Raw genomic sequence first — 16,420 nt, 5'->3', positions numbered from 1 at the left:
TTTCTATACATGTTTCTATAAGCCCCAGTTCTAAAATTATACCAGATTATGTTCAAGGTCAGAGGTCTAGGTCACTGGAGTCATCTGACCTTGATACCAATTTGTAGATCCCATCATCCTTTTATTACTTCTGAAGATCCCATCTCTTTATCAGACGTACTTCTTAAGTAATATGAAGTTGATGATCTAAGGTCAGAGGTCAAGGTCACTGGAATCACTTGACATTGATACTAGTTTGAAGATAGTACATGTATCTTCTTATCATTTGTGAAGATCCAATATCTCTATCAATTCTAGTTCTAAGATCATATGACCTTAAATGTTCAAGGTCAAGGTCACTAGTCATTTGACATTGATACTAATTTGTAGATCTCATCATCCTCTCATCATTTCTGAGAATTCCATGTCTCTATTATATCTGGTTCTTTTAAGTAATATCAATTTTATGTTCTAAAGTCAGACGTCAAGGTCATTGGACTTACTTGACCTTGATACTAGTTTGTAGATCTTACCTTCCTTTTATCATTTCTGAAGGTCCCCATGTCTCTATCAATTCCAGTTCTAAAGTTATGAGTTTATATGTTCAAGATTAGAGGTCAAGATCAGGTCTTCTAACCCCATCTCCATCCCACCCAGTAGTTTTTTTTATTATCATAAGGTTAATATATTATGACTACTGACATGGCATTCATAACAAGAGGCCCATGGGTCACATCGCTTACTTGAGTCACCTTGGCCCATAGATAAAGATTTTCCATATATATTTGCACGTAAAACTTTGGTACCTACTGTGGCCCCATCCTACTCCCGGTGACCATGATTTTTCCTAGTTTAGTGTTTCTTGAGAAGATTTTCTCTCTCTATATTTTTATGTAAAACTTTGATCCCCTATTATGGCTCCAACCTACCCCCAGGGACAATGATTTTTACAAACTTGAATCTGCACCATGTCAGAAAGCTTTCATGTAAATGTCAATTTCTTTGACCTAATAGTTCTTTAAAAGAAGATTTTAAAAGATTCCCTCTATACATTAGTATGTAAATTTTTATCCCCTATCGTGGCCCCATCCTAACCTGGGGGCCATGATTTGAACAATCTTGAATCTGCACGATGTCAGGACACTTTTGTGTAAATTCGTACTTTCCTGGCCCAGTAATTTAAAATAGAAGATTTTTAATGATTTTCCTTATTCATTCCCATGTAAAATTTTGATCCCCTATTGTTGCCCCATCCTACCCCCGGGGGTCATGATTTGAAGAAAGCTGAATCTTCACTATGTCAAGAAGCCTTCATTTATATTTCAGGTTTTCTGGCCCGGTTGTTCTTGAGAAGAAGATTTTTAAATGACCCCACCCTATTTTTGCATTTTTATGATTATCTCCTTTTGAAGGGGGCGTGGTCTAAACTCTACTGTTTGTTTGTGCTATAACTTCCAAAATCATTGTATTATTGTATTATCTTTCTCTCCCATTGTATTCCATGTACTTTTATATATTTTTAATCACTATGCTCATTTTGATTCTTTTTTTACTCGTGTAAATGAAACAAGATTTCGAAATTTTAATGAATATTAGATCACGATTTTAAATATATTCTATAAAATCAACAACTTATACAGAAGTATGGAGAGTTGTCTTACACAGTATCTTAAAGCATTAACGACATTCTTAAAATCGAACAAAGTATATACATCAATTCATAACATAAGATAATCGGTGTTTGCACATGAGTACTGCCTAGTTGTTAGGGTGAACGTTTTGGACAAACTTAGATATTGCTCCTCTGTTTTTATATTCATATGAAGCAGAATTTATTAAGAAATTTCTACGTGAGGAGAAAAAATATCTTCCTGTTGTCTTCAATTCGACATTTAGATATATCGACGACGTTTTATCTATTAAGGGTAATAACTTTCATTCATATGTCGATTCGATATATCCCTGCGAACTCGAAATAAAAGACACCACAGAGTCTTCTACTTCATACTTAGACAATTTATTGAAAGTAGATACTAACGGGAAACTAACAACTCAACTATATGACAAACGGGATAATTTCAGCTTCTACATCGTCAATTCCCAATATTTATGTAGCAATATTCCATTATCACCTGCATATAGTGTTTGTATCTTTCAACTGATTTCATACGCAAGAGCTTGTTCTGCGTATAATCACTTTTTAAATCGAGACAAGCTACTACCAAACAAGTTGAGGGTACATGGGTTTCAACAGTCTCGTTTAAAGTCAGCATTTCGCAAATTCTAGAGTCGTTATAACGATCTAGTTTGCCGAGTTCAAGTTTCTCTCAAACCAACAATACGTGGTACATGAGGTCAAGTACATGTGATACATTCCAATGGGAAAAGAGATACAACCTATCATTGGGTCAAATGCTGTCTGACGTGTTTCATACCGATTGTTAGACCGTTCGTGACAGACACACTGATTTTGACTACGGATAACTCCGTTTACCGGATCAAGATATAGGGCTCACGACGGGTGTGACCAGTCGACAGGGGATGCTTACTCCTCCTAGGCACCTGATCCCACCTCTGGTGTGCCCAGGGGTCCGTGTTTGCCCAACTATCTATTTTGTATTGCTTACGGGATTGATGAGATTGAACACTGTTCGTTATCTTCACCTTTCATGTACATTGCTTATTTTTTTGCAATTAGGCTAGATATAGTAATAAATCAGAAAAAATTCCCCGAGTGGCAATTTTGTAACCAGATTACAATAGGGATCTTTAACATGTAAAACTTATATATCTTATAGTTTTAGAATGCAGTAGTTAGTTATCCATAAATACCCAACACCTTTACTCCGAGAAAGGGTCACAAGAAATCATAAAATACATGTATATCTATGCATTAAGAACTGCTATTTTAATCAAAACTTAATATCATTACATCTGAATGAATGTTGCATGTACAAGAATCATTTAGAAATAAGACCATCCTTTTATGATGTTGGCCATCTTTAATTCTTATGATTTTGGCTGCATCCTTGTAACTCCTTCAGCAGTGATACATATGGTTTTCGAAAGATTCGGGAGTGTTACAGACAGAAAATACTGTAACTTCGGAAGATGATTGGACACTAGGCTTAGAATATCCTTACTTTGAATAGAAGTGGTGTTGAAACAAGGGGCCGTAACCTTGACTTTAAAGATAAGTAAGTGTTAAGACATGGGGTAACCCTCGTAATCCCGACTTTGAAACGAAGTAGGTTTTTGAAACAAGGGGCTGTGACCCTCGTAACTTTGATTTTGAAATAAAATAGGATTTTGAAACAAGGGGCTGTAATCGGCGTATCCCTGACTTTGAAAAGATGTAGGTGTTAAAACAAAGGGCTATAACCCTCACGTAACGGTAACTCTTTTTCTAGTATAACCGGGTTACAAAATTGCCCTTATAACCATGGCTTTGAAAAGGTGATAAAACAAGGGGCTGTAACTCTTACATAACCCTGACTTTGACGAGATGTTGGTGTATCTGTACTACAGTAACCGTGTATTCTAGGGTAACCTGGTTACACAATTGCCACCCGGGGAAGCTGTTCCGATTTATTGCCATAAATACTTCGATGAAGGATAGAGAAAATTTCCCCCTGAGTGTGTCTGCCCTTTTCGTAACTTGTTCAATAAGCAGATTTATCTCTGATGAAGACCAGTGCTTTTTCCTTTCCTCTGCCATCGTCTGTTATAAGTTTCGCTTTTTTCACATAGCTCACTCCGCATGAACAGTTGTCAGAAACCAAGGACGAGAACAACTTACGATCGTCTTAGTCTTAAGACATTGTTTGGATCTTAAAGCAACTTTCGTGAATAATACGTAGTTTTCATCGAACGCATATCGTAAGTTTAAGTCGCAATCGTAATATTTTTGTAAATGGATACTGTGAGCCATGGTGGTGAGGATATTGTATTGTGATAAGGTTTGCCGCGAAACGAAACTTCAATTCGAGAGTAACTTCTAAATGTTTAAGTAGCGTTTGGCGAAGGAGCAGTTTTTACCTATATTTTCACTCCATAGGTCGGACGCGGCCAAAGGACGAGCGGGACTCGACCCCTGACCTCGTGATCACGCCAAAATCTACTTAATTAAGCTCAATTTTTACAATAGGTGATGCTTAACTATTATCATTTTCATTTCCATTCCGTTGCATTTGGATTCCAAGAACTTTTATAATTTCATCTGAAACATTCTTTCCCTGAATATTCCTGAAAAAAGAACTTCTATGATGTAACATTCAAAAGATATCCGTAAGTGACAATTTAATCGCTACGTGGTATTGTATTTAAAAAAGAGTCAATACAAAAAACAAAAACAAAAAACAAAAAACCCAGACATGCTCTGTTCACTGTCGAACATAAATAGTATATAACATTAAAAATCAAAGTACATTTTATACACTCATATAGCATTGTGTTCACATTGTCATGTTTGATGAAAATCCATTCTGGTTAATTTCATTTTCCCGTTTCATCAACATTGTGTTCGTCACATGGGAGAACGAGGCTGCGACCATCAGGTGAATCGAATTTCTCATCTGTTATGACATTAACAATATCACTGATAATGCCATCAAAGTGTTCCAATCCCTGTTTAAAATGGAATATTTAATTAAAAATTTACTTTCTATTAATTGTTGTAGTGACTTGATTGATCAATCACTTGAATAATCGATCGAATTTGTTTGATTTATTGGTTGATCGTACCCTGCTCGGAAATGCTCCTCCAATCCATATGAACTGTTCGTCTGCTTTGTTTTTCAGATCCAAAGGAAAGGTGCCCGAAAGTGTTGTATACTTTTTTCCATTAACCACAAAGCCAGATCTCAAAGCAGTTATAGATGAAGACGTTTCGTCTTTCCCCTTAAGGTGAGCAGATGTATCTAACTCGTGACGATCCACAGGGAAGTCCTTTCTTCGGAAGAAATTTACCTACAAATACACTGAGATTTTTATCTCATGTGAACTGGAGTAGCAAGAAAACTTCAAGAAAACTTTTTTGGTTTCAAAGATGGATCTTTGTATTCTTGTCTAAGAGAGTTTGAAGAAAGATGCTTAGGAAGGATTCTTGGAGTGAGGTGGCAAGATCGGATCAGCAACAAGGAGGAATAGAAGACAAAAACATAAGATAAAACGCAGAAGGTGGAGATATCTGGGACATGTACTTAGAATGAAGACAGCACTGAAAGAAGAGTTATGAAGTGGGCACCACTTGGAAAGAGAAGACCTTGGAGATGGGAAGGAACTTTCGAGAAGAACTGTAGATTCAAAAATGAAAGAGACTGGATACAACTGGAACACCATAGGGTGAGCAGCGGAGGACATGAGCCAATGGAAGGACCTTGTATCCGTTTTATGTGTAGACATACACGAAGAATATTAAGTAAGTAATGCTTGTCTGTCTGCTGTTCTCCGTTCATTTCCATTTTGTACGTCTCTAGAGCTAAGGGGCCCTCAGTGATATTTCCAAGGAACCTGGCAAAGAATACCCTGATAAGAAATATTAAATTTATTTGCAAATGTATATATTTCTATGGGGAGATCCTGAAATGTAAAAAAAAAGATGAGTTTGTGAAACACAAATGCCCCCAATAATGGTCAATTCCAAAGATGGCCAAGGTCATAAGGACAAATATCTTGGTACCAGTAGAAAGATCGTGTCACAAGAAATGCTCATATGCAATATGAAAGCTCTAATATTTACCATGTAGAAGTTATGAACAATGCCATTTTTTTTAAAAAGTAGGTCAAATGTCAAGGTCAATAGGTTCAGTACCCATGGAAAGGTCTTGTCACAAGGAATACTCAGGTGAAATATCAAAGCTCTAGCACTTACTGTTCAAAAGTTATTAGCAGTGTTAAAGTTTCAGACAGAATGACATACAGGACAAAAACAATATGCTCCCGATCTTCGATCTCAGAGGCATAAAATAGCAGCGAAGAAAAGTGGGATGATTTTGTACTGTATACCTAAACTATTTCATCAAAGGATATTCCCTGCTTTCAAGCTTGAACTGTAAGGCTGATGATATAAATTCACCGGCGTTTTCACAGTAATTATGCTGCAAATTAAGGCAAATTTCGCAATGGATCAAAAGTATAACCCATTCATATATGGTCAAATGGACTTCCATGGTCCTTGGGTATGAAAGAAGTATAATCTTAAAATAACCTTTAAAAACCAAGAACATTTTGGGGGATTCGGGTTAGAATATGTCCACAGTACCCCTTGCTTGTCGTAAGAGGCAACTAAATGGGGTATTCCCATGCAAAATTTTAAAGTTATATTGTGGCTCCACCCTGGTCCTGGCCCAATCTAATTAAAATCAGATCCTAGGATACGCTCACAATCACTATACTTACGCAGAGTATACGAACGCGGATCTAAGAAGACTGATTTTAATTAGATTGGTCCTGGCCCGGGGATCGTGCATGCTTTTCGCAAATTCTATGGTCGTTATATCGATCTAGTTGGCAATATAACCTATCATTGGGTCAAATGCTGTCTGACGTGTTTCATATCGATTGTTAAATCGTACTTGGCATATTGATTTTGGCTGCGGATGGCTCCGTTTGCCTGGCAGGGATAATGGGCTCATGGCGGGTGTGACCGGTCGATAGGGGGTGCGTACCCCTCCTAGGTATCTGATCCCACCTCTGGTGTGTCCAGGGGTCCGTGTTTGTCCAACTATCTATTTTGTATTGCTTGTGGGAGTTGTGGGATTGGTCACTGATCGTTATCTTCACCTTTCATACAGTTATGTTTAGGAGGGAATCGTGCACGCGGGTATACGTTACAGAAGGCCATGAAAATATTTGATGGCATAAAATCCGCGAAATAATGTGATGTCATAATACACCTATCAACACTTCGCCGCGAGTTACGTCCCTTTGCGGGGTCAGTCAAAGGTCAATCGGTGAAAAACCAAGTTTCCCTTCTTTACCTTACCAAATGTAAGATGTTATTACTTTGAATTTTAGCCAATTACCAAGTTTTCATACAAATTAATGGGTTGCCCCAATCTGGGGCATATTGTAGTTGACTGCAATTGATGGAAAAATAACAGATGTCCAAGCTACAGATAGGAAAATTACAAAGGCCAACGTAGGGAAATACTATTTTTATCCGGGAGATGGCGGACAAGGGACGTAACTTTCGCGAAGTGTTGATACGTGTATTGAAATATGTATACCACTACATCTCAATTTTGGCATTTCATGAAAACTCGGATGAGGAAAATACACAACAGCTTTGCCGCTCTGAGAACCCTTTTTTATACCTGTGAGGATTTCTTATATATATTTCAAAACCCTTTCTATACCATTATAATACCATTCATTACATAGAAGTATAGTATTCCTAATCTAAACGGTTTTTTCCATTAACATTTTCTTACCCTCTCATAGAAATTATTTCAACTGTTTTCGATTTTGAACAGCATCCATACTCAATATAACACTTAAAATATTGCACAGTCTGATTGTGTCACTACCCGGAAGTTGTCACATTCACACTAAATGTTAGAATACAAAGAGAGAAAACTTAAGACAGGCCTATTGACACATTTTTTGAAGATTTTATCCGTAGATTTACAAAATATCAATAATGTTTTCAATTTTCATAGATATTTTTTAGAACGATTATGGTCATTTGAATGATCTAGTTTGCCAATATCATTGGGTCAAATACTATCTGATTTGTTTCATACCGATTGTCAGGCCGTACTTGGCACACTGATTTTGACTACGGAGTACTACGTTTACCTTATCAAGATATAGGGCGCATGGTGAGTGTGACCGGTCGACAGGGGATGTTTACTTCTCCTAGGCACCCAATTCCACCTCTGGTATATCCAGGGCCCCTCGGGTCCGTGTTTGTCCGGCTCTCTATTTTGTATTGCTTATAAGAGTTCTGAGATTGATCATTGTTCGTTATTTTCACCTTTCATTTTAATCTTTTCGGCGTGATTTATTAGATATTCATCTCATGCACCAAATCACAACAAAATTTGGACTCTAGAATATCGTATTTCCAAACAAAAGAACTTTTCTATCATTCTGGAAAAAAATGAAATTGTGCTTCAGACGAGGTGATTAAACGAGTCATTAAATAAAATAAAATGATGAACCACCTTAAGTAAAGCTATATTGATATCACAGATACAGAATATTTCCCTCATCTACTATATTGATATCACAGATACAGAATATTTCCCTCATCTACTATATTGATATCACAGATACAGAATATTTCCCTCATCTACTATATTGATATCACAGATACAGAATAGTTCCCTCATCTACTATATTGATATCACAGATACAGAATATTTCCCTCATCTACTATATTGATATCACAGATACAGAATAGTTCCCTCATCTACTATATTGATATCACAGATACAGAATATTTCCCTCATCTACTATATTGATATCACAGATACAGAATATTTCCCTCATCTACTATATTGATATCACAGATACAGAATAGTTCCCTCATCTACTATATTGATATCACAGATACAGAATAGTTCCCTCATCTACTATATTGATATCACAGATACAGAATAGTTCCCTCATCTACTATATTGATATCACAGATACAGAATATTTCCCTCATCTACTATATTGATATCACAGATACAGAATATTTCCCTCATCTACTATATTGATATCACAGATACAGAATATTTCCCTCATCTACTATATTGATATCACAGATACAGAATATTTCCCTCATCTACTATATTGATATCACAGATACAGAATATTTCCCTCATCTACTATATTGATATCACAGATACAGAATATTTCCCTCATCTACCTGTATATCTTCCCCCGTGTTCACGTCGAAGTCGGTAATCACATGACTACCAAATGAACTTCCGATTCCGGTAGGTTCTGGATTGAACACCAAATGATTTAATTTCCCGTCCCGGACATACAGACTTTCAAAATCGTATGGGGCTTCTTTGGAGTACTTTCCCTCGATGTAAAATATCATTCCGTGTGCTTTTCTTGTGCGAAAGGTCAAGTTAAATTCAGCACTGAAATAGAAAAAAGAATGATTGGTACATAGAGAGGGATATTGACTGAAAGGGTGCCAGGGGTCTCTTAAAGGGGTTCCTTACATGAAAACTATACACATTATTTTCAGTATCAGCCTGATTGTTCAGACTCGGTCATTCACTAAATTGGACGGCGAAGAAATGCGTAACAAAACCTACAACGTCACGTCATTTGATACAGTCAACTGGTGTAAGCGTAGTGTGGGGAATTTAAACAAACGGTCAAATACGTCGTCATTGCGTCAAATACTGTCTGACGTTTTTCATCGCGATTGTTAGGCCGCTCTTGGCACATTGATTTTGACTACGGATAACTCCGTTTACCTGATCAAGATATAGGGCTCACGGCGGGTGTGACCGGTCGACAGGGTATGCTTACTCTTCCTAGGCACCTGATCCCATCTCTAATGTATCCAGGGGTCCATGTTTGCCCAACTCTTTAATTTTGTATTCCTTATAAGAGTTATGAGATTGATCACTGTTCGTTATCTTCACCTTTTCATAGTATTTTATTTATGTTAAAAACAAACAAATGTCATGACGATGTGAATCTGGCTTAGAATAGGTTCCCAGCACTCCTTGCTTGTCGTAAGAGGCGGTTAAATGGGGCGGTCCTTCGGATGAGACCGTAAAAACCGAGGCCCCGTGTCACAGCAGGTGTGACACGATGAAGATCCCTCCCTGCTCAAAGGCCATAAGCGTCGAGCATAGGCCTAAATTTTTCAGCCCTTTGTCGGCAATATTGGCGTCTCTATTTCAGTGAAAAATTCTCGAGCAGGACGTTAAACAATATACAACCAGGATCCGATTTAGCATGATTCCAATAATTATGATTGCATTTAATAATGGAAAAGAAAAATGACAGATAGCATTTGTTTTTGACATAACATATCCAAATTTCTGAAATAACGACTCTCTATTCTAAAGGAATATTTCGTGTACTTTTGCGATAAGTCTGTATCGTGAAGATAACGAACAGTGATCAATATCATGAATCCTATAAAGAATACAAAATTGACAAAAAAGGCAATCATGAACCCCTGGAGATACCAGAGGTGGGAAAAGGTGTAAACATTCCCTGTTGACCGGTTACACTCGCTTTGAGTCCTATATCTTAATCAGATAAACGAAGTGATCAGTAGTTAAAATAAACGTGTTTGTTAATAACCTACCTCAATATAAAAATGTATCATACGCAGAACATGTTCCCGCTTGTCGGATCAGTTGAAAGACAGAAACACCATATACATGAGATAATGGGATGTTGTTTCATACTGTAGATATGAGAATTTGACGATGGATCTAGCTGAAATCATCCAGTTTGTCATAAAGTTCTCAATGCTTAAGTTTGTATGCTGCGTTAAACAACATTATGTAGATGTTGGAAACTCGGATAAAGATTTTGTCAGTATGATAAACTACAACTGTATATAGAATGGTAATTTCTGACAAATTGGATAAATTGTAAATTGATGCAGAATCACACGAGGCACCTGATCCCACCTCTGATAATTGATAGTGATTTGATCATAATTAGTGATGTTTGGTAAAGCCATTAACGGTCAAGTTTGATTTACCGATACATACTGTTAAATGCGCAATTTGATTGGTCGATAGAAATTCAGCGACGCAATGGTTGGTCAAAAAGGAAATCCGAATAAACCCCAAGGTTAATTTTGAGGTGAACTCACTCTGAGGTACCCACGAGAAAAGATCGTTTGGACAATCATAGGGCATCAAAATTCCCTTTCAATATGTTATAGTGACAGAGTTGTAATAATATAATAAAAAAGTATATTATCGCCTAATCAAAAGAACCCCCTACAGTACCGGACACGACATGCGCATACAATCGGCAACCTTCGGATGATTCCGCTGCTCTTCACACGAACACATGTAGTGTGCGAGGTTCGAGGTCCTTTCTGTGGGTCACGGTAAACACATCGTGTGGGGAGCGGATTTCACATGACTTTCAAATATCTGAGGCGATGAGTGAGCGAAGTAGGGGACATTACAAGGGAAACAAGGTTCACAGGAAGTTGGAGGTCCGACATCATGTCTCCTCCTGTTAGGCGGCAATGCCTTGGCATTGTTTACATATTATGAAAGGGGAGCAAGTCTCTGTGTTAGGAGTGAGCGCTCATTGATCCAACGTACATGTTACAAAAAACAACAACAAGGCACTCAACATTATAATAATGTTACATTTCTCTTACTCCATGCCAAACTTTACAAATATTGCACTCCCATTAGGGTCGTGCACTGTCTGTCAAACCCTGACTGCTATTTGGCATAGTATATTCAAAATATAACATAGGCCTATTTAATATATGAATATTCTCTAGGTTTCGACAACTGTCACAAATTTGAAAATATGCAGATATTGAATTTATACTTTCGTAAAATTCACATCAAGGAGAACAATGAACGGACCTATGATTATCATGGAGTCTGACTAGGAATGCCTCTTCTAATTCCTTCAAATGATTTCAATTCTATGATCATCTGTGGTATATTGACTTTTTGGACGTATTTTTCAGCCATTTTAAAAAAAAAAGTTTAGAGAGTAACAAGATCACAATAATCGCTATGACTGGAATTCTTCTGTTTTAAACTTACCAACGGCCTTCAAGATTCTCCTAGTGAAGTGAACAGCCAAATGTATTGTAGGTAATTTATTTAATTACGAACGTTATTGAATTTACATGTATCAAACTAATATCATATACTATCATATAATGATTAACATTGAAGGATGCTGCAATGAGGCGTATTCTAAATACAAAAAACAAATTACATTAGAAATTTTGCTAGCCTTACATATTTTTCACCACAAACCTCTTTGACAAATCAGAATCTGTGACGTTAAACCGAGCATAGTTTTTCTGTTTCTTTTGGAATTTGAAGCAGTCCTCTGTATATACGCACGGTAGACAGGAAAAAACAATCTGAAAATACGCACAGAACATAACATAAATATATGTGCATGTAGTTTTTAATATTTCTTTGTTATTTGAAAACCAAAACAAAATAGTTTTAATTTCATTCCAATCAAGTTTATGGGATCAAAAGATAATCACTTGCTTCGCGCACTGTAAACTTTGCTTTATCTAACGTATAGGAAAACTTATAATTCATCTCCATTCGATTTACAATATTAAACCGTATACACATGTATAAATCGATTTTGATATCTTCAAACAAACAAATGTTATATCATTTTTATTTAGAAAATTTGATGGACTTTCGCTAAAACCAGTTCCTTTTAATCATTTGCCGTATGTTTTGCAGAGAATAAAGATTCTTGGGAAACATTTCCTCCTCCTAGGCACCTGACCCCACTTCTGATATATCCAGGGATCCGTGTTTGCCCTACTCTTAATCTTGTTTTCTGTATAAGAGTTATGAGATTGATCACTATTTGTTATTTTCATTTTTACAGTTAAAGGACCTGGTACATGTACGTACTAATCAGTGTTTTTTTTGTTTTTGCCTTTTCATTATGTTTTCACCACAAACCTCTCATGTTTTAATGACAAATTTTATAGTAAAAATAGAACTAACTTGAAAATTGCGGGAATTTCAAAAGAACGATAAGTGCTCCTGAATCTGGAAGTGTGTGCGTTGAACAATCGCTTAAAAATGATTGATTTGATGTAATTCATTGAAAGAATAACAAATATAAAATAAAAATTAGCCATGCAGAGTGAAAGGTGAAGATAACGAACAATAATCAATTATTTGAGGAGAACTTTGCCTAACATGTGATGGAATACATGATTTACATGATTAGAAAAGTTTTATAAGAATCGTGTTTATTTATACTCTTATGTAAGTTGTAAACCAATGTTGTAAGCATGGTTGCTCGTTGCTGTCTGCCTAGAAATTGGAATGAAAAGTGTGTAAAATTGCACATAATTTTACCATATATCAGAATCCAAAACACAAATTCGTTTGGAAAAATAGGAATGTTGAAAAAATATTTTTCTTTTGAAATCTCTGATCAGCTTTATTATTGAGGGTTAGATATATTGCAAAGGAATATCACCAATATTTTAATTTACGTCTTTTCCTAAATAAAATATGATGTATACCGGGTTATTTTCGCCCCATGTATTTTCGCCTTTCTACACTTGCAGACAATTTCGCTCCGTTTTAAATTCGCCCAGACATAGTTGTGTTAAAAGAGAGATATGAGAGAAAACAGTTTCATCACTCTTAAATTCGCAAAGTGGCAACGAGGGCGAAAAGGGACGAAAATAAAACGGGGGCGAATATTTCCCTGTTTACAGCAATTTATTTTACACTCCAAGAGAGACAGTTGTTAAAGGTGTGGAGGAGTCTATCACTATTGGGATTGCTGTTGCCACACATGGATCATACGAAGATTTCAACATTTCAAAGAACATGATTTGCTCAGGAATGCAGGGATTTTCTGACAATTCCAAAAAGGATTACTTGCACTACATGATTGTCATACCCCCACAGACGTCCGGTATCAATGCTTTATATAGTAACACTTTTCCTGGTGTCTTGGTGCAATCTGTTGACATGTATTTTTATGTAAAACTTGACTGTTAAATTAATGTTGATTTGTCAATGATTTTTAACTTTGTACACTACTCTGCCCTCTTAATAGATATGGAGTTTGTACATTTGTAGTAAAACATTTAAACAACATGCTGATTTAAATATTTCAAGTCTGTTTTGACAGCTAGAATCTCAAAACAAATGAAAGTAGAATGTGAATATGAAAAATAAACGTCATGTTTGAAAACACATATACATGAGGGTATGAACTGCAACGCTTCACGCCAGCATAATTTTCATGAAGCGCTAGTTTTAAAAACATCATTCATGAAGAATGCTGGCGTACACCATCGCAGTTCACACCCTCATGTATGTTTAGTGACATTTAAATCATTTAATTTTACATGTTTACACGCCTTTTCATTGGTTGAATTATCATATCGTATACCCCGAAAAATAAAATAATAAATGACCGGAACTACTTTCTATTGGAATGTTGGTGATTCCCTTGAATGGTCTATATTTATAGATCTATTTATAGATTGGGAATCCTGAAAAGAACAACTTAACAACTCTATCGATCCAAATAAATTCCTTCAACAAAAACATTAACATATTAAAAATAAATGATAAATAAACAATTAATTATACAAAATAAAATAAATATGACTCCCATGAAACCAAGCAAAAGAATTGGCAGGGTGATCTCAACACATCTGATGCTCCACAGGATAAGCGAACGTACTGAACGGGGAATGACAATTAATTGTCCAGTTCGCACCCTACGACAACTTCTTCATGTCACAGACCCGAATGCCACATCATTATTCAATCACTGTTCCGAAGCTGCAATGGCGTCTCCACAATCAGAGAAAGTGTGGTTCACAGCAAATTAGCCTGTCAAAGCATACCAGTTTTCGAAATTCATGTCTGACATACTTAGTATCTAGAAATTCTGGATGCTCTCAAAATTACACCGCACACTGTCTCAGAGCGACTGCAATTCTAACCCTTAACGACGATGGTTTTGAACTCCGACATATTATATGTTCGTGAGTGGGCACCGGTACGAGGGGTCCGTACGCAGTTATAACAGGGATTGCAGTGACCATCAAAAGCAATGCCTTAGTAATTCACTAGTAAAACTTGCAAGACCCTCTGCAACACTCACTCGTCCCCCTGGAAACCCCCAAGAGAACCCTACTTCCCTGTTCCTGATCGCATGACACATCATGCACGTCCCACACTTACCGTTCGTACCGACATCGAACATTGAGGTAAATGACAGTTCCACTCAACAAAGTTCCAGCAATTTCTATCCACAGGATTCATCTCTAACTCATCCTTTCAAAGCTGGGCCTTTCAGTTCTCAAGGAACCCGTTTGTGAGTCAAAAGTAAACAGTTCGTGGAAGCCGCCATTTCCGATTTTCAGTTGATGTTTTCATAAATTACTACGCCAATTTCGAAGCGTCATATAATGTAGTTCTAGAATAAATATTTAATTGATTTCAAATCATATCATGTTTTATCATTCAAACTCAATGCTTTACATATTTAAATGATAAGGAATGAATATATATTATCTTTTCGGTGGATGGAGGGATTCCACGAAAAAAAAGACAGAAAACTTTGCATCATGCGCTACGAGTGATGCCTATCGCGAAATTACGTGATGATATAATTTCCTCGCGTAGTAATCTGCAGGATTTACTGTAAATAATTGTAATAAATTGTTTTAAAAGTCTTTGAATCGTCTTATTGATTTTTAAAATTATTTTTGCTGGCATTTTCTGGGTAGTATCTTTTTAAAAAAATTTATTCTGAACAACAAGACCATGTTAGTAATATTGATAGTAAAGCATCGCTATTTTGCGTGGATTAAAATTGGGTTAGAAAAAAGACCTCTGAAAAACAGTAGGACCAGGTGCCTCGGGTGAGCGTTGTGACCCGTGGGCCTCTTGTTATACAGTATGACCGTCTGTGTCCTATTAGAAGTATTAAAGGTTTTGCAGTTGAGTAGGTGTTTGTAACATTTCTTCAACCGCGTTGTAGCAACTCAAGAGAGAGAGAGAGAGAGAGAGAGAGAGAGAGAGAGAGAGAGATTGTTACCAAAGGTGTATTTACATACCAAAGGTAATGCAATAGAATGATTTAATATCACAGTTAACTATTATTCTTAACGACAGGCCTTGTGATTCAAGAAAATATACATAAACTTACCAGAAAGACAAATTTTACCGATAACATTGGCAAAACATCCATTTTGGAGTCTCTGGGTGCAAGTGAATTATAGTGGCACGCGAGTTGTTTGGAATTTTCAGAAACTTGTTTTCAGATAAATAGCGGCAAGCTGCGAAAATATTCTCAAGGTCACGTCTATATCATAGAAATGCAAAAACAAAATACGGTGGGTAAAGCGGAATGTAGGTGATATCTACAAGCATGCATTCCAGTATATAGATATGTTCTCAGCGCAGAAGTGTAAACCACAGCAAATATTTATGTCATGGATGACTATAACTTTCTGCAATGGTGCAGCAATTTCTAAAGTCTAGTATATACGGTGTTTACAACCAATTTATTTATCATTTGGAAATTTTTATCGCAAAGAATACATCGTACCAAAAATATACTCTTATCCCATGTAATTTTTAGGCAATGAGACTTTCGGGTGGGGAAATTGTCAACTATAAAAAGTACCAGTCAGTACTGTTCACAAAGATATGGTTTTATTGGAAATTAGCATGAAGGAGAATTTTGACCTTAAAGGCTATATATTAGGAGGGTACTATACCAGATTTTAAAA

The 16,420-nt window shown here is 36.4% G+C and overlaps 1 protein-coding gene across 1 annotated transcript; it reads right to left on the bottom strand.

Moving 5' to 3' along the window:
- Positions 1–4,261: 4,261 nt before the first annotated feature.
- Positions 4,262–16,072, bottom strand: LOC125665910 (uncharacterized). The gene is made up of 5 exons (XM_048898884.2): positions 15,835–16,072; positions 11,922–12,031; positions 8,840–9,062; positions 4,723–4,947; positions 4,262–4,605 (listed from the first exon to the last, which is right to left on the bottom strand). Exons 1-5 carry the CDS (start codon positions 15,874–15,876, stop codon positions 4,474–4,476), a joined length of 732 nt encoding a protein of 243 aa, XP_048754841.1. The 5' UTR covers positions 15,877–16,072; the 3' UTR covers positions 4,262–4,473.
- Positions 16,073–16,420: the final 348 nt, after the last annotated feature.

The sequence above is a fragment of the Ostrea edulis genome, chromosome 10 (genome assembly GCF_947568905.1).
Source record: "Ostrea edulis chromosome 10, xbOstEdul1.1, whole genome shotgun sequence".
NCBI classification, from domain to species: domain Eukaryota; kingdom Metazoa; phylum Mollusca; class Bivalvia; order Ostreida; family Ostreidae; genus Ostrea; species Ostrea edulis.
This window is presented reverse-complemented; position numbering and strand designations above follow the sequence as displayed.